Here is a 20,703-nt window from a genome sequence, read left to right as displayed (position 1 = left end):
TGGGATGCAAATACCTGGAAGCCAAAGAGAGATGCTTGCTGCATATCCCTGACCAAAGCACATATGAGGGGTCCCGCAGCAGGGGTGAACCAGCCGTGGTCCAAACAGCCCCAGGAGAAAAATCAGTTAATGATGGTTAGTAATTAAAAAAGCCAAAGGAAACGGCGTGGGCAGAGAGATTATCAGCACTGCTTGGGGGAGCCATGTGTCAAGCTACCGCAATCAGTTCCCTGGGAGATTTGGGGAGAGGAAAGAAGAGAAATTAAAAGAAATTAGAAGAGAAATTAGCTGGCATTCCCAAAGATGAATGGCCCAGATCCTTTGTGCTCCCTCAATGCCAGGCGCTCCCGCTGCCTAGCACGAGTCCTTATGATCATGGCACGTAGCAATTACCAGAAAATCAAGATTAGAGCAAAGTTTGGGGGAAAGCAATGAGTGTTGAAGGGTTTACTGCTTGCCACTAAAACAGAGGAGCCATCGAGGTAGAACCATGGCCATGGACAACGCTCTGAGTCACCTGCTGGCACCACACGAGGACACGGACCAAGAGGTGAGGACATCCCCCAATGGGGATGCCAAACCCTCAAGCAACTTGCTGCCAGATGGCTTGACCCAACCATAGAATCATTAAGGCTGGAAAGACCACTCAGACCCCCAAGTCCAACCCCAACTCACCCCACCATTCCCACTGACCACGTCACTTGATGCCACATCTCCATCATTCTTGAATGGCCCCAGGGACTGTGACCCCCACCACCTCCTGGACAGCTGTACCACTGCATCACCACTTCTCATTCAAGGTATAACCCCAAACTCTTCAGCCACGTTAAGACAGCAGCAGGGCACACAGGCTCTGCAGGCTGTAGGCTCTCACACATTTACTTTACTTTCCCCTTCATGACCAATTAATTACACAACAGCAACAAGTTCCTAGCAGCGTTGATGACCTCTACTGAGGACATTCCTTTTTGGGGTATCTCAGTGCAAATGTTTGCATTGCAGTGGCAGCGATCAAACCTTCAGCCAAGTAACTGCCTCTTACCTTAATAACTGCACTCAGTGCACAAGGAGCTCCATGAATCCTTTGCAACCCTGCCCCACATCTACTCATGTTTAAGCAGCAATGCCACCATATCTCCCTTTTGAGAGACTTCCCATCCCACCTCCTGGGCAAGCAGAGAGCAAAGAGGGTGACAGGAGGAACGTGCAGCATCAGACAGCAGCCAAGAGACACCTCAGGGCTCAGTGAGCCCACAGCAGAGGAATGGCAGCCATGGGTGCCACCCTACAGCACCGCTCCCAGGGACTCCACTCAAAGGAAATCACAACATGGAATCATCTCATCCCTCCTATGTAGGCAGCTGTTCCACAACCCTGCTAGTTATACAAGCATGCACCAAGGCGAGCAGCTCCTGCAGAGGGAGAGGATAGCAAGGTGTCCTGGTGCACAGGAAAGAATTGCACAGGGATAAGCTAAGGGAGAGGAGAGAAGTGATTTGTGGACAGTGATTTGCGGGCGGCAGTGCTGGGAGCAGCACACAGCCAGGGAGTGTGCCCTGAGGAGTTTGCTTCCCAAAGAAGGGCACAGATGGGATTCCTCAGGATAACTTCCAGCTGCACGCAGCGGGCTGGCATCCAGGAACACAAGAAGCAGAGAGCAGGCTGCAGCCACACCACCTAAATCCCTTTGCACTGAGGTTGACCTGGTGACTTGAGACTGCTCGTTTCAAGGCAGAGAGCACTGTGTGACACCAGGGTGGGTCCCCACCACCCTCCTCCTAACACAGGCAAAGGAGAGAGGAGCAGGAGCTGCCAGCACGAGTCAGGGTGCGTTCGGAGTTGCTGCGCAACAGGAAGGGAAGGATTTGGAAAATAAATAGAGCGGTCTCCCAGGAGCGCTGCTGGCAGGGCACAGCTCCCTGCAGCACCTGGAGCAGATGGGAACATGAGCATGGAGAGTGCTTAAAGTAAATGGAGGGGAGAGCAAGGAGGCACGAAGCCTGCACTCTACAGCTTCCCCATTAAGCTCTGGCTTACATAAAGCTGTGTGATGGAGCTGGGCAGCACGGGCACACAAACAGGGGGAGGAGAGCATCCCGTGAGGAAGACCTGCCCCCCATTGCCAACAAACCCAACAACAGAGGTAACAAACAAGCACTTAACCTGGCAGAACAGAGGAGGAGAAGTTCTCACTTCCCGCGGCGCCTTCACCGAGGTGACTCACGCGCCACAACGTGTGTCACTGCTTAGCAGAGCCACAAAGGCAATTAAACCATCATGCAAACATCACATTCACGGCGCACGGAGTCACAGCACCCCTGAGAGGTTAAAACAATGGGATGTGTTAGAGGTGAGCAACGGGAGGCTTTATTCTTTGGCTTTTAGTCTTCTTGTCATCGCTGAAAAGGTCTCGTTGTTCACGCACAGGACTCTTGAACCCATTGCAAAGTGAGGAAGCAAAGGGGATGGAGAAGGTGAGCCCAGCCCAGTGCCAGCACTGGTAGTTTGCTTCCATGGGAAACAAGCAATGCTGACACTGGCAGCCTCCCATTCGTTCCTTCCTAAATAGTTTATAAGCATTGATTTTCCCATGCCACTTGTGCTGGCTGCCTGCAGGCTTCGGCACGCTGCTTGTTTACAGCCAGGTGAGTAATTAGGCAACACTTTCCCCAGTGCCTTGCTTAACCCTGCTCCAATAACCCTGCAGAAGGCCACTGTTCCAGGTCCTGGACACACCAGCATTGTCTCTGGGCACATTGCTACACTCTCCTCTCCAAAACAAGCCAATGGGACAAGAGACTGCTCCGTGCTCCCAAGCCATAGTGTTCCCAGCAGGGCAGTACTGGGGTTCTGTACCCATCTGTCTCTTGCTTGTGAGATGCCAGGGGGCCTCCAAGTCAACAGTGCACAATCTCCAGCTGGGAATCCAAGCCCTGAGCCACCCCAACTCCAACCCGGCAGTTGGGGCACCCATGCGCACCCACACCCTGCTGCCCTGTTTCGTTTGCGGCTGCTTTCCACAATCTTTTGCAGAGCAAAACAAAGAACCTAAAACACTTGGTTATGAGCTCAGGGTGCACTCCACACCCTGGGAGTTTAACCAGGGGGAATAAACCAGGATGGCTTCAAAAATGCCCGCGATGAGGACCACGGTGTCTGCGCCGCCTGCTTGAAGCGGCTAACGGAGCGCATCCATCTCCAGCCTGCTACTTCCATCTGCCAGAAGAGAAAACGTCCAACACCAGAGCAGCAGTGAGAGATTTCTGAAGCTGCTGCTGTAGCAAGAAGAAAAAGAAACCCATAAGAAACTCCTCACTCTGTGAATGCCAAATTATTAAATCAAAAGGAAGGAGGAGGGAAGAAAACTCACCCTTCCCATAGCAGTTTGCTGTTGTGTTTCTTTTCAAAGGCACAGCAGAATCTATGTTCCCAAAGAACAACACTATCCATTTACCCGAAGAAGAAGCACTGCATGTGTTCATAGAATACCACAAAATACATAGAATGGCCTGGGTTGAAAAGGACTACAATGATCATCTTGTTTCAGCGCCCCCCCCTCCCCTCCCATGCCATATACAGGGCTGCCATCCACCAAACCAGGCTGCCCAAAGCCACATCCAGCCTGCATGTTCCCAAAGAACATTACCCGTGCTCCCGAAGTAGAGCACTATCCACCTTTCCAAGGAGCAACACTGTCCGATTTTCATGTGTCAGTGCTTCACATTTAGCATTCCTTTGGGTTATTTAAGGTCCAAAGGAACACCAGCACTGTGAGGTACGGGATCATGGGGGCTCCCATCAGGTCCTGCACTGGTGCCTACCTGCTCTGGAGTGATGCAACAACCAATACAGAGCCTGGGGTCTGCAAGGGAAAGCTGGGGGATCCTCAGCCCCCACAGCAGGGCCACTCCCCATCAAAACAAAGCAATATGAGTCCCTTCTTTCCCACCTCCTTCTGGTTCATTGGTCCCAAGAAGTTTCAGAAAGCAGAGGCAGATCTGAAAACCTGAACGCCAGGAGGGCTGACACTTCCCAGCTCCTTTCAAAGACAAAACCATAACTGATTTTTACATATTCCTATAGCCTGGTGCGATGCTTCCAGCTCCTTTGCTGGAGGAGAGGTGGCGTGCTTGGCAAAGAGTCCCCTGCTTCCTTTTAAAGGATTTATCTGGGGCTTAAAAAAAAAATACAACAAGAAAGAAAAAAGGGAGAAAAGGGGCCAAAGTCCAGGCAGATATTTGTAAAGTAATATTAGCAAGAGCACAGGAGGGGGCAGCGACCAGCCCTGCAGAAGGGCACCCATGTTTTCCACGAGCTCAGCACCACCTGGAGCTCCAGGAGCTCTGTTTCTCTTATTCTGCTCTCCCCTAACCTCACAAAGGCCCCGAACAGAGCACAGTGCCATTACAACCCCCTCGAGCCCATGGAGGGGTAGGGATGTCACCTCCATCCCCAGCTCCAGCACCAGCCGAGCGCTACGGCTGACAAGAGCAGGAGAAAAGAGATATTGCATGCAGGAGGGCTCCGAAATTAAAAGTGGATAGAGCAGCCTTTGGGGAAGGAACCTGGATAATGAAAGCATTAATTCAGAGCTCTGTTTCTCCTCATGCCACCCAGGAGTCCTAAGCATGGGTGAATAGCTGTAGGTCCACACCATCGCACTATGGTGACAGCCAGCTCTCAGCACACTGCAATAGCTGCAGGGTCTGGGTGACAGCACCAAGGGCTGCACTCCCTCCCACCCAGCAGCACATGCTGGGCATGCAGGGTGGTGGCAGACGGCGCTGGGAAAGGCAGAGAAAGGGGGGAGACAGCACACGGAGCAGGTGGGAGCGCCTGATCCCAGCCAGCAGACACGCTCCGATTCAGTTTTGCTTTTTATGTCACATCCACCAGAGGAAAAACATGCCTTGCAGCCTCAAATCCTTCACATGTTCAGCTCGCTCCTCCAACATGCAGCACACGGTGTTTCTGCCCTCTCCTCACCTCATGCAAAGCCACCCTGCTGTGCACCAACAGACCCTTCCCTTGTGGATACGGTGCCCGCAGGCTCTGTGCCGCAGAGCTGCACCCCCGGGGGGGCTTTCTCCTTCCTCCCTCAGCTATAGGATGCTGAACACCCTGCAAGGAGAAAGGGAAGGGAGAAAGGCACAGAAGGATTTACCAATCCATGCAGAGATAAGGATCCAAGCGCAGCCCAGCACCAGGCCTTGGGGAACCTGCAGACCTGGGCTCTATAAATACCCCTGGTGTCGGCAGCACACTGTGCGCACAGCCCACATCACCAGGCTCAGCATCAGCAGGGATGTGTTTTGCAAACAGATCTATTTCTTTTCTTTTTAATGTTGCTTCGTAAGGAGCTGATCAACCCACAAACACGGCTGTCTGATGTGACACAAATGAAGCTGGGGGGGACCCAGCAAGAGGAAAAATCCCTGTGTTGAACAGAGACACCTCAGTGCTGCTGCTTCCTTATGTTCCACCTCCAAAACTCACATGGATGGAAAGATGAGCCCCCTATGGGAACCCCCCCCATGCTGCTGGGCTGATCCAACAGCAGAGCAGAAGAGTCACCCAAACTGTTGCTCAGTTAATGACAGTAATTAGCCACAGTCTTGAGCGACTCCCATTCATACCAGCATGCTGTTCCCCAGTGCATGTGATTGCAATTAGAACTCACTGCATAAAGTTGGACATGGCTGAGGACCCCTGGGGTGCTCACTGCTTGTAGGACACAGCTCAAAGCTGAGCTCCTGAGCCTGCCCAGAGGCTTTGCAGAGTACGGGTTTGGATCTGTGCCCCCAGTGCAACACGGAACTGGGGGTCAGGCTGGGAATGCAAGAACAGGGCTGCTGGTAAGGAGCCTTGGGGCTGGTTTGGTGCTTAGAGCAGGCACCAGCACTCAGAGAGCTGAGAACCCACATGGAACACAGTGAAGGAGAAGTGGTCCGTCCTGAGCGCGTTGCTCCTTGCCCAGCCCAATGCAGCACTCGGAAACCATTCCCTCTTTTGACATCCCTGAGATGCTCCGGCAGCGGGGAGCAGGAAGGAAGAAGGGGATGGCTGTGGGGAGCCAGCCTGGTGGAGAGGGAGGAGCAGGAAAGGGGGGTGTAGGAGCACCAAGAAAGGCAGCACGCAAGGGATGCAGCACCAGGAAGCCTGTCGGGGAGGTTAATTAAAAAGCATCATCCCCAAGGTTCAAACAGCCACCTCCGGTGCCAAGGGGCAGCATCCAGCAGGGCAGCAAAGAGCATTGCAGCCTCCATCCAGGGTCACCATCTGCTACCAGTAGCACAAGCAGAGGAGCGGCCCAGCAGGGCCAGATTTCTCTTTTCTGCCAGCTGTGGGAGTGGGATGGGGAGAGGAAGAGCACCGGGATGGGTTTCCATTCCTCAGCTACACGGGTTATAGACAGGGTACAGCTGACCCTGCGTGCATTACCCCAATTACTCACTTCTGTGTGCCCAGGAATAGCTCCAGCCTCTCACCTCAGGCTACAAGCATCCTCGCTGCCATCTGCACCCCAGCCTAACTGCAGTACATACACACAACACCCAGCCACTGTCACCATGCTGCCACTCACTGAAGTTTTGTGGGGTCACTGCATGCAGTGGCATTGGTAGCGGCGCTGGGGCAGAGAGGGGATTGTTTTCTCCCTCCAGCTGTCACTAAAGCCATCAGCCTGGCTGTGTGTGAGTGATTCACAGCCATGTATGAACAGCCGGTGACTCAGTGCTGGATGCAGTGGGTGGGTGCATTGACTCAACGCGTCGCGGAGGGGTCCTAAAAGAGGTGGGGGGGGGGGGGTGTCGGGCAGCTCCGGCCAGGAGCTCCCCCACGTGCTCAGACCTCGGCATCCCCAGCAGCACTGGGTGGAGGTTCTGTCTGCACCTCGGCCCCAGCACACACAGAATAAGTGGAGCTGGATGGGCAACACTCAGCATCTCAGCTGCAGGTGAGTTTATTCCACCTTGCGTGATGGCCAAAGGAACCTGTGGGTGCTCAATGTGCATCCCAAAGTGCTGGGAACAAACTCTGTGGGAGCTCCAGGTCTTGCAAGGAGGGAGGAAGCTCAGCTAGGCAGACACAGGGCTCAGTGCTGTGTGGGACACCCTGCAACCAGCTCCTGCACCTCCTAAATCCTGAGACACCGAGCCAAAGATCCACAACCCACCCAGAAAGCCACGCCACAGCAAGATTCCAACAGCACCACCTGAGGGACCCCAGCCCTTGGTCCACCAGCAGCCCGCTGTGTGCCACACATGCTCTTCAAAGAGGGGGAGCTAAAGTGACCCCCTCCAAAAGCCATCCTCATTTGGACAGCACTTGGACTCCAGTGGCTCAATGGAGTGCCCTGCCAAAGATGCCAGCAGCAGAGAAGGCTGCATGTGCAAGGTTCACCCCCACCGGCAGCACCTTCCATATCACCTCATCCACCAAGCAGCACCAGCCGGGAGCATCACTACATCCTACAGCATCATGAACCCAAAGCTCCCCATCCGTGGCACGGCCTGATGAGATCTCCCACCAAGGGAGATGAGGAGGTATCTCACCAAGGAGGGTGTCCCCCCCAGGCAGGCAGAGAGCCACCAGCACCCAGACACATGCTGTGCAACCCAGAGCATCCGGAGCTCTAAAGGAACATGGCAGTGCAGCACCTCACTTCTGGGGACCACTGCTCAGCACTGCCACCAGCACCTCCTGGGAGGGGGGAGGTGGGGGCAATGAGAGACAGCAGGGCCTGCTGGGGAGATGAGCCCAGAGGCAGCAGTGTGGGCTGCAGAGCCCACTTACAGGGAGGTATTGGGGTTGGATTTCCACCCCATGCTGGTGTGTCCCCCCACAGGGTGGTCTCAGCTACATGGGGTCAAATGAAGGGAGTGGGCCCCCAAATCCATACCAGCCACTCAGCATATAGCAGGCAGCCAGGACAGGGAGATACCCCCACCCCCCAGCACGGCAACCCCGAGGTGGGGGTCGGGGGGGGGAACACAACAGCGAGCCCCACACGAGCCACCTTAAGCACACAGAGCAGCCCCCCCTCCTCCCCCACACACACGCGGGCTACTTTAACACAAACTTTCTGAGAGCGGGGCTTCCCCCTGCACAAATAGCCTCCAAACCCACCAAACCACCCCTAGAAATATACTTAACCCCCACCATCCCCCCCCCACCCCGCGATCCCCCACGAGTGGGGCCGTGCCGGGCGCTCCCACGGTGACCCCGCACCTGTCCCAGGCTCCGTCCCTTCGAAGCGTGGAAAAATCCCCCCGAGCCGCGAGCATCCCCGGCCGCCGGGCTGAGACAAAAGCCTCGGGAGAAGGGAGGGAGGAAATGTCCACCCGGAGGAGGAGGAGGAGGAGGAGGAGGAAGGCGGCTCCCCGCGGGCAGCTGGTGGCTGTCCGCAACAGGTGGCAGTGGGAGCGGGGACAGAGAGGGGACAGCGCTGGGATGGGAGCGGGGAGCCGGCGGGGGCTCACCTGGGGCAGGAGGCATGGCTGGCTCCGGCTGCGTGCTATGCCCGAGGCATCGGCTGTGCGGGGGGGAGAGAGGGAGGAGAGACGGCGGAGAGGGGAAGGGAGGAAGGCGAGAGGGAAAGGGGGAGGGGGGGAGAAAGCGAAATTTGAAAAAAAAAAAAAAAAAAAAGAAGAAGAAGAAAAAAAAAGAGGAGAAAATAGAGACAGTTAAAATCTGTCTGCTGCCCACACAGTGGAAAAGAAAATTCTGACAATCGGAGAAAGAACTCGGGCGCACACACATACACACACACACACAGCGGAGGGGGCAGACGGGGGATAACAAAGGAGGGAGGGAGCCCAGCTCCGCCAAAACACAGCCGGGCTGCCCCGGCACATCCCCTGCGCACCTCCCCCCTGTGTGCCCACCCCCTGCACACACAACCAACACCAGAACCCCGCAGCCCGGCTGCACAGGTTCAATGGGACCCTTTTCTCCCCATACTGGGCTCGCCCCGGTGCCCCCCATCCCATCCTTCTGTGCCCCACCTGCCCCTCACCTCCAGCTGCCAGGGACCCCAGGCAGCACCTCTTTGGGGCCAATGCCACCCGGGGCACAGGACATCTGGGGACGGTCATGGCACTCTGGTTTCACAGCACGACACAGCACAGCTCTGTAGGGATGGGGAGCAGAGGGAACAGGCACCCAAAGCCCCTCAGTGGGGTGCATGCCCAGCCCTGGTGCTGCTGTCTCTTTAAAGCCTTCATCACTAAATCTGAATGAAGCCAAGGGAAGAAATTCCCAGAGAGGAGTGCTTCATTTACAGCAGAGCTGGGGTTTATTCACACTGAGCTGCTGAGCGCGCTCCTGCCCCAGCTCCATGGGGAGGATGCACACAAACCCATCCCTTTTTGAGATGTGCAGAAACCCCACAACCCACACCAAGGGCATTGACATCCCAAAAGCAACCTAAGCAAGGCCACATGGGTGAGCACAGAGGGACACGATGCTGTCACCCCCATAGGACTCCTGCACACCAACAGCCCCATCCCTCACCATTTATCCCGTCTTGTTGCTGTGAGATGGTGCCAGGAGGGACACAGCTGCACCTCATAGCACTGCACCCCACAGGTGTGCTCCGGGCACCCACAAGGCCCCCAGTGCTGCACAGCCATCTCCCTCTGCTTGGGGTCCTCCTTCCACCACATCCTTGCTGTTCCTCAGGGCCTGGCAATGCCTCGGATTCGGATGTCTCCATGGTTACCTGCTGGAGCGGGGGGTGACGGAGCTCTCGGGGTTCACCGCTCAGCACATCTCCCTCTGCCTGCCCTGGATGCCACCGGCACTAAGGCACAATGCTGGCAGGGCAGAGCACGATGCTTGCCCTGAGAGCTCACTGTGTGCCAGCTCCACGGATGGCTGGGCACAAGCAGCACGACATCCCGAAAGGCAAGCCAAGCCTGAGCCATGCAGACTAAACCTAGAGCCTCCTCCCACCGCCCTGCTAGCTCCAGGCAGGAGCCAGGCAGAGACACAGGCAGGATTTATGCTGTGGCATCCCTGGAGCATCCATCTGCTGGGGACCACCCCATGCCTGCTCACCCACAGGAGCATCCCTGGGTGTGCAGAGCAGCGTGTGCAGGAAGAGCAGCCCTTATTTATTAACATCCAGCAGTGTCTGCCTTTGCCTGACCCCAAGCTTTGTAGGAGCACACACCGAGACACCCTACAGCCCCATATGGCTCTGCAGGAACCACCTGGATTTTGTCTGTCCTCCCATAGATCAGCACACAGCTCTCCAACAGTGCACAACACACGCTTCTATCCGGCTTCCCTCCTCCTCCCTGCCTGCAGCCGCAGACACTTCAGCTGTGGACTAATTGGAGTGAGTTCAGAGGGCAGCCAAGAGCACACGAAAAGCAGCACAACACAACCTGCTGCAAAAACCAAGCCCCAAAATGGGGTTTGTCTGATCTGCAGCTCCAAATGCTAAGAGAAACATGATGCAGCTGTGGTTGTGGGGTTAAACTGTGCTCCGTCCCCACTGGGAAAAGGACACGAGGGTACAGGCTGTAAGCTGCACATCTGACACTGAGCAGCCTTGCTGCCCTCCACCTCCATGCAGCCCCAGCACACCGCTCTGTTCCTCTCCCCCTATTTACATCAGAGCGCTTTGACTCAGCTCGGAGCTGCTTCCCCGGCTCTGTCTCACAGCCCAGTCAACACGGAGCTCAACGGTGCCAAAAAAAAAACACCCGTTCCTCTCGGATCTGATTGTTTGTTTTCCTCCCTTTCCAGTTTGGGATTTTTGACAGGGAGCCATGTGAAACCAACTGCTCATTGTTTACTGCAAAGCCTGCGGCTGCGTTGTAGCAGTTCCACTCGCAATTCACCCCAAGGATTGGGTGGAAAGTTAACGAGCTCCACTTCATGATGCTTGTAAGGGTATCTCCAGTGTCTGTGCACACTGCCCTTGGGGGCATCACCTGCATGGCAAACCCAGAGCTCGGGCAGGAGGGCCGCAGAACCATACAAGTCGGAGGGGACCCTTAAAGGTCCATCTCCCCTGCAATGAACAGGGACACCCACAGCTCCATCAGGTGCTCAGAGCCCCATCCAGCCCTCCCTGTTACACTGTGCAGACCTCCAGGAGCATTTCTGTGTCTCATTGCTGAATACATCATTAACTATAGCACAGCTCAGGCTGAGCACTCGGTGATGCCTTCCCACTGACAGCGACACTGAGCGGCTCCGACATCGTCTTTCCCACTAAACTCTGTTGATATCACTCCTGCTCGAGTCAAACAACGCCTAAATCATTGCTTTTGCAAGTATTCCCTTTCATGATGTTATGAGCAACACCAAATGAGCTCATTATGACCCATTTTCCATAAAGCTCCCGCTGACTGGAGTGAATAACACCTCCCTTCAGCTCGCAGGGAGGAAGCCATGCAGATCTGCCTCCATGTAGGGCTGATGCTGAGAGGTTGACATGCCCCAATCCCATGGCACGGCCTGTCCCAAGCACTGCGGTCCAACCTGCTCTTGGAGGTGCCAAAGGCCAGGTCGGATGATGCCCTGGGCAGCCTGAGCTGCTGCCTAGATGGTCTTTGAGGTCCCTAACCCAAGCCATTCTTTTGGTGATCCATAGCAGCAGCCAGCCCATAGCAAAGAGCATTTTCCAGAAGCAAAGCAAGGCATAAGATGCAGCGTGGCTCACAGCCCACCCTGTTTTCCCCATTTCCCCTTGTCCTGACCCCAAAAAAGCTCATACCTGCCCTGAACAGAGCTGAGGTGGGTGAGAATACAGGTACCTCGGCACACAGCCTGCAGCGGGGCTGGCAGCCCCCGAACCCCAGGCTCCGTGGCACAGCTCCAACACTCAATAAGCAGCAATATTAGCAAAACAGCACACAAATAGATCCAAACAAGAGCCTCCTGCCAGCAGGGAGGGCGGGCGGCTCGCTGCAGGGGAGCACTGGAGATGTGTATGAGCAACAAGGAAATGGAGTGCTGAACGCTTCTTTGGCAACTCTCCCCTCCTGGTGCAGCTCGTCTCTGTTCCAGGCACTGAGCAGTCTGTCCTCTGCACCAAAATGTTCTTTACTCTCCCATCATACTGCCAGAAAGGTTGGGAGAGCTCTGCTGGTGGCTCCCTGTACGTGGGTCTCACCCCACGTGTGGCTTGCACCCACCATGGTGAGGTTGACAGCATGGATATGGGGCTCTGGGGCAGCAGTGTGGCAAAGAAGCAGCAAACAGCCCCAGGATACAGAGCTGTCAGAGAAGGGGAGAACGAATGGCTTCTCTTTGGGGAAGGCAGGGAGCAGCTGTTGCTGGGAAACTGCTCACAAAACCTGGCTCAACAAGGCACCAAAAGCACGTGGCTGATGGCACCCAAGCAGCACGGGTGTCCATCAATCCATCCAACCATCCATCTGTCCATCCACCCTCAGGCAGCTCTCTTGCTGAATCACTGCCCACCCCCTGTAAGGACAGCCCCAGGGGCTGTGCTGCACAGCCCACCCCCACGCGCCCCCAAGGCATGGAAGGCTGCAGGCACATCCCCAGCACATGCCTCAGTTTCCCCACAATGAGGATGCTCATCGCCCACTTGGGCCTCTATGTAGCTCAAATAAAAGGTGATCATTAGGACTGGAGGGAGAATTAAAGGTATGAATCACTTCCTCCCCTGGCTCCCTCCATCCAGCTGTCACCCCCCCCAGAGAAGCCCGAGGGGAACATCCATTTCTCCTCCTCTGCTCTGCAATGAGCACCAAGGGGACACGCTCACTCCTCATTTCCAATCAGCAGCAGCCACGAGGTGCTGTTGCTCTGGGAGCCACCAAACACCTCGACATGCACCGAGGCTTAGAGCCAATGCCATCTCTCTGCAGAAAGAGCCTTGTGGGGCTCCACCAGCCTGATGGTAACAGAGCACAGACATGGGGCACAGGCACCCCCCATGGCAGCAGGGTGATGCTGTAGAGCTCAGACACAGCTCTGCAGGATGGGGAGCAGTAGAATTGGACCCTGTGGGACAGAGACAATGTCCCATAGGACTCATAAAGCTCAGTGCAGCTGCTCTCTCTGCACTACAACAGCCAACACACAGCAGCACTGCAAGGTTATAACAATAGAGCCGTTGTTTCAGGTACAATATGTAATTAACCTGCGGGACTCATCCCACGAGGCTAATTTGGAGCGAGGGCTGCAGGGAGCTGTGCACAGAATGGTCACATACAGCCAGGAAAAGGCATCCCCATGCTCCATCCAAACCGGGAAGCAAAGGAGCCCTCAGGAAATGCCAAAGCCCAGCACAGGGCTCTCTCCCTACCAACACGTGCTTAGGAACAAGGAAAGGCCCTAGAGATGCTCCCTAGAACACTACACTGGTATCACTGTCATTTAGAGCCCTCTAGGCTCTAGTTTTCCTTGCATTATCTGCTATACTTTGGGCTCAGATTGTTTCCAGTTTTTGTTAAGCACCTACAGCAGCACCCCACACCAGCAGCACATACCTGGACCCTGCTGCCCCACAGTTGCTCCCGGAGGCCCTAAGTTCTGCTAGCAGCCCAGAAGCTGAGGGCTGACAACCAGAGGGCTGGTACTGTGTCAGCAGGGATGTCAGATGTTGACACAGGCTGCTATCAGCCCCTGGGAGAGGAGGTGACAACCATACCATTTACATGCAAGCAGCACAAAGCTGTATTGCTACAAGCAAAGGGAAATTGCTTAACCACATAACCAAGGTAGGGAATTAAACCTGTTGGGGAACAAAAGAGAGGGGAGTACCTGGGCAATGCACAGATTGAGGCTCCTCAGAAGCACTGATGGCACACAAGGACCCCTCACTGAGTCTATAACAGAGAACATCACTACAGTGGGAATCCTCCAACTACAAACATAGCAAACCCAACTAGCAACTCAACACAGCAAAGGGAGACAGGGTTGAGCTTAAATCCCCATGGGCAGCAGGGGGGTGGAAGCTTCAGGTGAGGCCACTCAGCTCCTCAACCAAGTGCCCAGGTGTGCAGGTGAGCTGATGGCTCTTCTCAGCTAGATTTAGAGAGGGAAATAGCCAAATGACTTTAGTGAGAGCAGGTGGCCCAAGCTGGGGGAGTATTAAGTGGCATCGTTATACCAGGTGATGCACATCAATGTTAGCCAGTGTGTGTACATTGAAGGACACGGGCTGGGTGTCACCAGGTGATGGCAGGGCATGTTGAGTAGCACACCCACCCACCCACCACCTTGCAGTACCTCGTCCATCCATCAGGAGGGAGGGCTGTGCTTGCAGACCCCCCCAGCGCTGCATGGCCGTGCAGGGGCAGCTCCTGGCTGGCAAGCTTCTGCAGGCCTCCACGAGAGGGCTTTGCTGCACAAGGAAAGGAGGAGGTTGGCTGCTCACAGACCGGCAGCTTACCCTGCATCTCAAAGCGAGCAGCAGGCAGCAGGAGGATGTCAGCACCGTGCTGAACCTGGAGGAGATGCTTGGAAGGGAGATGACCCCTCCGAGGTGAACTTGGCCTTTTCTGGTCCTGGAGCAGATGCTGAGACCCAAAGGGGCAGCTGCCAGGGTCCCAGAGCTCTCTGGGGGCAGCTGGATGGATGCACCCTGCTCCCAGCATGAGGCTGAGCGCCCTGGAGATGCATCTGCTGCTCTTCTCCCATAGGAAAGGGAAAAGGAGAAAGAAGGATGTGAGAGCCACATGTCCATCTGTCTGCTCATCCTTCCCCAGAACATGGCTCTATGCCAAGGCCTCGGGTCAGGCACAGCCCTGGAGCCAGCAGAGTTGGGCACGTGGGGGTTCAGTGCTGTCCTGGTTTGAATAATAAACAGGAGAAAGCAGCCTGCTCAAAGGGCAGAGTGGATCTGCCACCCACTCTTGTCAGAGCCCGCTGGGGATTTCTGTCCCCTGTTGCTCTCACAGCCACTTCCTCCCACGTGCTGCTGACAAAACCCCAGCCAGGGCCCAGCCTAGTGAGGGTTGGGGGCCCTGCTGTGTGCCTGGGGACGGGGCACAGCACCGGGGGCTCCTCATCACTCCCCTCCTTCCTGCTCTCCCACCCTTCCTGCCTCTCCCAGCCACTCTCTGTGTCCTTCCTGCCTGTCCCCTGCCCCATCCGCTCTTGTGTTTCCCTCCTCATTCCCTTTTCCCCTCCTGCAGGTGGTTCCCAGCCAGCTCTGTGCCCTCAGTGCCAGGAAAAGCAGAGGGGGAGCATCTCCCTGGGAGTCACGCTCCTTCCTGTGCCTGCATGCACAGAGCTCAGCTTGGGGCTGGATGTGCCTTGACCTGTCCTGAGCTGCTGCTGAGCCCCAGGGCTACAGGCTGAGGTCAGAGATGAGGAACAGGAGGAAAAGGGCCTTTCCCTAGGAAGAGGCACAGATCAAGGGAACAGGACATGGGGTGACACACTGGAGCATCCTGCACCCCATGCATGGCCAGCCCTGGCTCTCCAAACCAACACACTGCTCAGCTGGGAGCCAGAAGGAGCCCTCCCCAGCAGCTCTGTGTTTCATTACTGCTCTCACCCAGCCAGGGGGGCCTGCAGGGTTTTCCTATCAGTAGCAGCAATCACAACCAGAAGAAAGCTGTTTGCGTTCATCCCCTGCCTCGGGGACCCCAGCCAGCCTGGATTCGCCCTTCTCCATTCACTCAGCAGCCCCCACCGGTGCGGTGCCCCCCCATTCCCCAGCTGGGAGAGGCCCCAGCAGCGCGGCCCCGAGGCGCTGGCCTCCCTCCCGGCCTCCCTCCTCCTCCCTCCTCCTCCCTCCCTCCTTCCCAGCAGCTCCCGGATTCCTGAGCGCTGACACAGCCCCGCAGGATGCTGCAGCCCACAGCCTGCCCCCTCCTCCCCTGCCCGGGAGGCACGGACAGAGGCCAGGACGGGGTGCACCGGGATGGAGCACTCGTGGGGGACACCCAATAGGACCCTGGAAACCACCTCTATGCTCATCCCCTCTCAGAGGGCTGAGCCATCCCAGGACGTGTGGGTTCGGCCCTTTTATTTGAGCCTTGGGCTCTGCATCCAAGCCCAAAGCAGCCCCCTCAGCTCCAGACCACACTGAGGAGCTGCTCCCCAACAGCCCCACTGCTGTTCCAGGAGGTGAGGACCTGTCATCTTGCCATTAGATCACATCCGTCCGGGCCCTCTATTTCCATAGGAGTTACCCTTTCTTCCAAGTGATGGAAGGTTTTATTTTTATCTGGCTTATTTTTGCACTCCTTCCATCAGCAGCATTGGCACGGAGGTGCGGTTGGGCTGCCAGCCCCTCCCCAAGCCTACAGCCCTGTCCTTTCCCACCCCTTCGCCCTCAACGCAGCACCGTGGGAAGGGAAACTCCAAGGACCGAAACACTGGAACAGAAGAACGGCCCTTGTTTATGTCAGTGTTATTACAGGAACGAGAAAAGACGCAGGGAAGGAGGCGAGGAAAGGCAGATCCTGGGACCCCCGAGCAGCTCCTGAGAACATCGGGCTGCTCCAGCTCCCCCGGAGCACTTTCCTAAGCCCTGCTGCCAGTTATGCAAAGTATCTCCGGAACAATTGGAGCTGCAGCCGCCCTTCCCTGCGGCCAGCGGGGTCACCGCAGCCCTGGGAGCGGCCTCCAGCTCCCCCCCACCCAACAGCCGGCACTGAATTAGGCTGCGGGGTCCAACGTGGCTGCGGTACGACAGCGGGGACGGCTCCAGCAGCCCACGGAGCCAGCTCGGGTCCTTCGGGGACAGCGCGTGTCAGCTGATAAGCGAGAAGCCGGAGGTCACCCAGCCGGGAGGAGCCGCAGCAGCAGCGTGGCATTTGCCAGCGGTCCGGCTGTTGCACAACGCCTGTAGAAGGTGGAGCAGAGCCGAAGAACCTCCTCCCCATCTGACAACCAGTTTGGAAGAGAATTAACAGCATTTACAGCCCGCTGCCCGGCTCTCCCATCCCGACTTTTGGGTCGCATCTCCCAAGGGCGCACAGCAGAGTCCTCAGTGGGAGGGATCGTTAATTAGGAGCGGAGGAGCCTCCGGTGAATATCCCAGCGAGAAACTGAAGAACAAAAATTCCCCCACAATTCAATGTAATTACAACGCCCCGGGGCGCTCCGCGGTGGCTGTGAAGCACAGGCCAAGCTTTCCTCCCCACCCATGCGAGCAGGAACTTTAACCCAGTTCTTAGCAATAGTAGGAACTGCTCATCGTAACCACCGCGCAAGTAACAGCAAACAGGAGGCGAGGAGAACGACTGCTGGCAGCGGAACAAGCAGCCCCGAGCACAGCCTATGCCTGGCAGCGGCAGCTCACACGCCCCTAGAGCAGGACTTTGAGCCACAGCCATCGACCTGGAGCTGGGAGCGGGTTGGAACGTTGGGTCTACAACAGAAACCCAACGTAACCCAACGTAACCCCCCCTCACTACCCCACCCGAGGTAACGCGGGGTGCCTGGCTGCCACCCCCCACCCCACAGACAAGGATTCAGCCGCTACAGTCGAAAATATTTAATACGTGTCACACACGTAGCAATACATTTCATACAAAACGAGATACATCACCGAAGAGAACACTGTACAAACCCCCCCTCCATCCCACCCCTACCCCAATACGGGACCCCTAAGCCTTTATACAACAAAGGCCGGGGATCCCCGAGCCTAACAACCTCGGCTCACGAGGACTTTCCGTCGGAGCGTCTGTAAACTTCTGCTTCTCTCCAATAACCACTTTTTAAAAGCACCATGTAACAGTTCTGCCCTAAACCTTTCCAAAATAAACACTTTATTTAATAAATTTAATACTTTCCAAGCTTAAAATATCCCCCGCTGGGAGCGCCCCGGGGCGGGGGATCGGGAAGGGGAATTCCGGGCGGGTCGGGCCGCTCCCAGGGCGGCTGCCGACGGTCGGGGCCCGGCGAAGGGGAAGTGCTGCTGCCCGCTGTTCTTCCGTGCGGGGCCGGGAGGGGGGGAGGAAGGAGGAGGGGGGCAGCTCCGGGTCTGTCCGTGCCCCTCCTGGCGGTTAGAAGGCCACGATGGCCGTGCTCCACGGGTTGAGGGTCCGCAGCACGCGCTGATCGCAACAGATCTGCCCCGGCTCCGCGTTCGTCTCTTCGCTGCCGTTGAGGCTCGGCCGCCGGCGGCCCTGCGGCTCCTTGCTGAGCAGTCCCGAGAAGCTGGAGCCGAAGATGCTGATGAGGCTGGCCACGTTGCCCGTCTCCATGTCCTCCTGCTCGCCCTGCGGGGGCGGCGGCGACTCCTCCATCTCTCTGCGCGGCTTCTTCACGGGCGAGCCCTGCTGCTCCATCTCGGCGGCGCTCCGTTTCCGGGGGCACAGCGGGGGCACGGAGCAGCAGCGCCCGGCATCGCGGGGCCCCTCAGCGCCCGCCCCGCAGCGGCAGCCGCCCCACGAGCAGCGCCGTGCCGGCCGGGAGCTGCCGCAGTCCGCGTCGGCCGATGGCCGCCCGAGCCTCGGCGCGTCCGGCTCCGCGGGCGCCCAGGCGGCGGGACAAGTTGGAGCGGGCTGTGCCGGCGGCCCGCAGGCGGCGGGGGGCGGTTCGGGAGGGCAGCCCGGTTCGCTCAGGTAGACCTGGCGGGCGCTGCGCAGTACCAGCGACACCAGGAGGTTCTTGTGCAGCTTCAGGCCGCCGCGCTGGCCCCGCGCGCTGTAGATCTTGCCCAGCGAGATGCTGACGATGCGGTGCGCCTCCAGCTTGAACTCCATGGGTGGGCCGAGGTGAAGCCGGGGCTGAACTCGGGCCGATCCGCTCCGCCGCACAAACGCACACACTCACTCCGCTCGCTCTCGCCGACGACTGAGGGTGCCCACGCGCCACGCCTCCCTTTATACCGCCCCAGCGCCGACCAATCAGAGCGCTCCGCCGGCCGCTCCAACCGCCGGCGCGCCGGCCAATGGCGGGGCAGGGTAACGCGTTCGAACGCTCGCCCCGCGGAGAGAGCCCTTAAAGCGGCAATGCCAGAGAGAGGCTGGTGGGGCCCACCTGGAGTGGAAGGCAAGCGGGGATAGCGCCGGGTCGTCTTCTGCCACTAATTCCTGCCAAAAAAGCGCTTTGAGAAGCTTTCATCCCTTTGTACCTTACAGTACACAAGGGGCAGCTGTCTTTGATGGGTTTATTCTCCATTTTATGTAGAATACATGAAATACGTTGGGGTTGGATTCACTTTGTCCAGGTTGTGAATTTGGATTTGATTCTTGCCTCTATCCCCAGCCCAGCTCCAGGAAGCAATGGGGGCAAGAGGGCGAGGGCAGAAGTGAAAGGACAGCCCAGGGTATCGCTTTCAGCCTGCTGCCTTCCTGTCTGCCATGTGACGGCACTTCCCACTTCTCCCTTTCTCACCCAAAACAAGAGCCTCACTTGGTATTGAAGGGCAGGACGTGAGGTGCAGGGGCTGCCCGTCCCCATTGGGACTCAATGAGCGTGGAAAAGAACCAGCAGGGACCCTTCTCAGAAGGCTTCAGACCCCCCTCCCCAGTGCACCGGCCTCTGGGCTGCAGAGAACAGCCCCGGGCAGAGCAGGGCTTTCCTTCCCACCCTGCTGATGGGAACCAAGCACTGCTGTCCTCAGCGATCCCAACCTGTCCGACCTGCTCCGTGCTCAGCCCGACCGGCCGGGGCACCTCGGTGCTGTCATTGGGTTCTGTGACCAGCCGCGTGTGAAAACAACGGGGATTCTTTGTGGGTGCTGTGGGACACGAGCCCCTTGGTGCTCAGCTGAGCCCGGTAAGAATCAATGCCACAGAAGCAGGGCTGGGGGTGGCTGCAGAAAGTCCGGCCCAGCTCAGCCCTTTTAAGCCGGGCGGTATTTTGGTGGCAGCCCCGCTTTCCCTCCCAGGCTGATGTCATGCCTTAGTAAGTTTGAGGCAGCGTCACATGGCAGCTTCTGAGGTCAGCGCTCGCCTTGGGGTGGCTTTGTTGTCTGTCTGTCTGTACCCGTCCGCCCGTCGTGCCGCTGCTGCTCCCGTTCCCACGCGGGGAGGTGCCGCGTCCCCGTGTGCGTGGCCCAGCCGAGGGGCAGCGCCCCATCCATCCCCGGCAGGAGCCGGGCGGGCAGGGTGCGACCGGCCGCTTCTCTGTCCGCGTGTGATCTGGGCAGGCTGGAAAGGAGCTGACAAACAATTCGCAGCCCTTCGGCACAGCTGCCGTTTCCCGAAATAGCGGGGCCGGCAGACAAAGGTGGCTCGGAGCGAGCAGGAAACCCGGGGGGCCGAGCGGCGGGGAGCCCGCAGCCCCACCTGGAAAGGAAAACAATGCGAGATAAAAGAGGCTCGGGACAGGAAGCAGCTTGCGGTACAACATCGTAATCGCAGAGGCTGCGCACACGGCTGCTTTTTTATAGGCGATTCAATCAGCTCCGGGAAGTTCGCTCGGGGGCTGGCGCTGCTGCCTCGTGGCACGGGCTGCCCACGGCCCGATGGCCGTCTCATATCAGCTCTCTGTCCGCCTCCCTCGCGCTATCGGAAATATAAGGCGAACGGCGCTTTGTCACGTCCCGGCAGCTCTCGGGTCCCGCTGCCATCAGCGCCGGGCCGGGCCGGGCCATCTGGCACGCAGCGCGGCCCCCGACCTGTCGCCGAGTGCGGATGTGGTTACCCAGATCCTGTTCCAAGCTGGCGCCGACCCTCCGGCAGCCGGCACTGCGCCTTGTCAACACATGTGAGCCGGGCAGATACTCTGAAGGAATGGGGAGCGATCCCGGAGACATCCAGGTGTCCTCCAAGCACGGGATCCTGGAGCCTCCCCGGTGCATCA

The 20,703-nt window shown here is 57.5% G+C and overlaps 2 protein-coding genes across 9 annotated transcripts in view; both read right to left on the bottom strand.

Annotated features, from left to right (window-relative positions):
• Window positions 1–8,595, bottom strand: part of CACNA1E (calcium voltage-gated channel subunit alpha1 E) — an 80,672-nt gene extending 72,077 nt beyond the window's left edge. For all 8 annotated transcript variants that reach the window (XM_015869768.2, XM_015869770.2, XM_015869769.2 and 5 more), the window contains exon 1: window positions 8,481–8,595. The gene's annotated coding sequence lies outside the window, so the exon portion shown is untranslated. The remainder of the gene's footprint in view (window positions 1–8,480) is intronic.
• Window positions 8,596–17,427: 8,832 nt separating this feature from the next.
• IER5 (immediate early response 5) lies at window positions 17,428–18,811 on the bottom strand. The gene has a single exon (XM_015869804.2). The coding sequence runs from the start codon at window positions 18,654–18,656 to the stop codon at window positions 17,955–17,957; it is 702 nt and encodes a 233-aa protein (XP_015725290.1). The 5' UTR covers window positions 18,657–18,811; the 3' UTR covers window positions 17,428–17,954.
• Window positions 18,812–20,703: the final 1,892 nt, after the last annotated feature.

The sequence above is a fragment of the Coturnix japonica genome, chromosome 8, assembly GCF_001577835.2.
Source record: "Coturnix japonica isolate 7356 chromosome 8, Coturnix japonica 2.1, whole genome shotgun sequence".
NCBI classification, from domain to species: domain Eukaryota; kingdom Metazoa; phylum Chordata; class Aves; order Galliformes; family Phasianidae; genus Coturnix; species Coturnix japonica.
This window is presented reverse-complemented; position numbering and strand designations above follow the sequence as displayed.

Bases quoted from the DNA above. Each gene is read 5' to 3' on its own strand.
- IER5 (XM_015869804.2), bottom strand. From the start codon at position 18,656: ATGGAGTTCAAGCTGGAGGCGCACCGCATCGTCAGCATCTCGCTGGGC.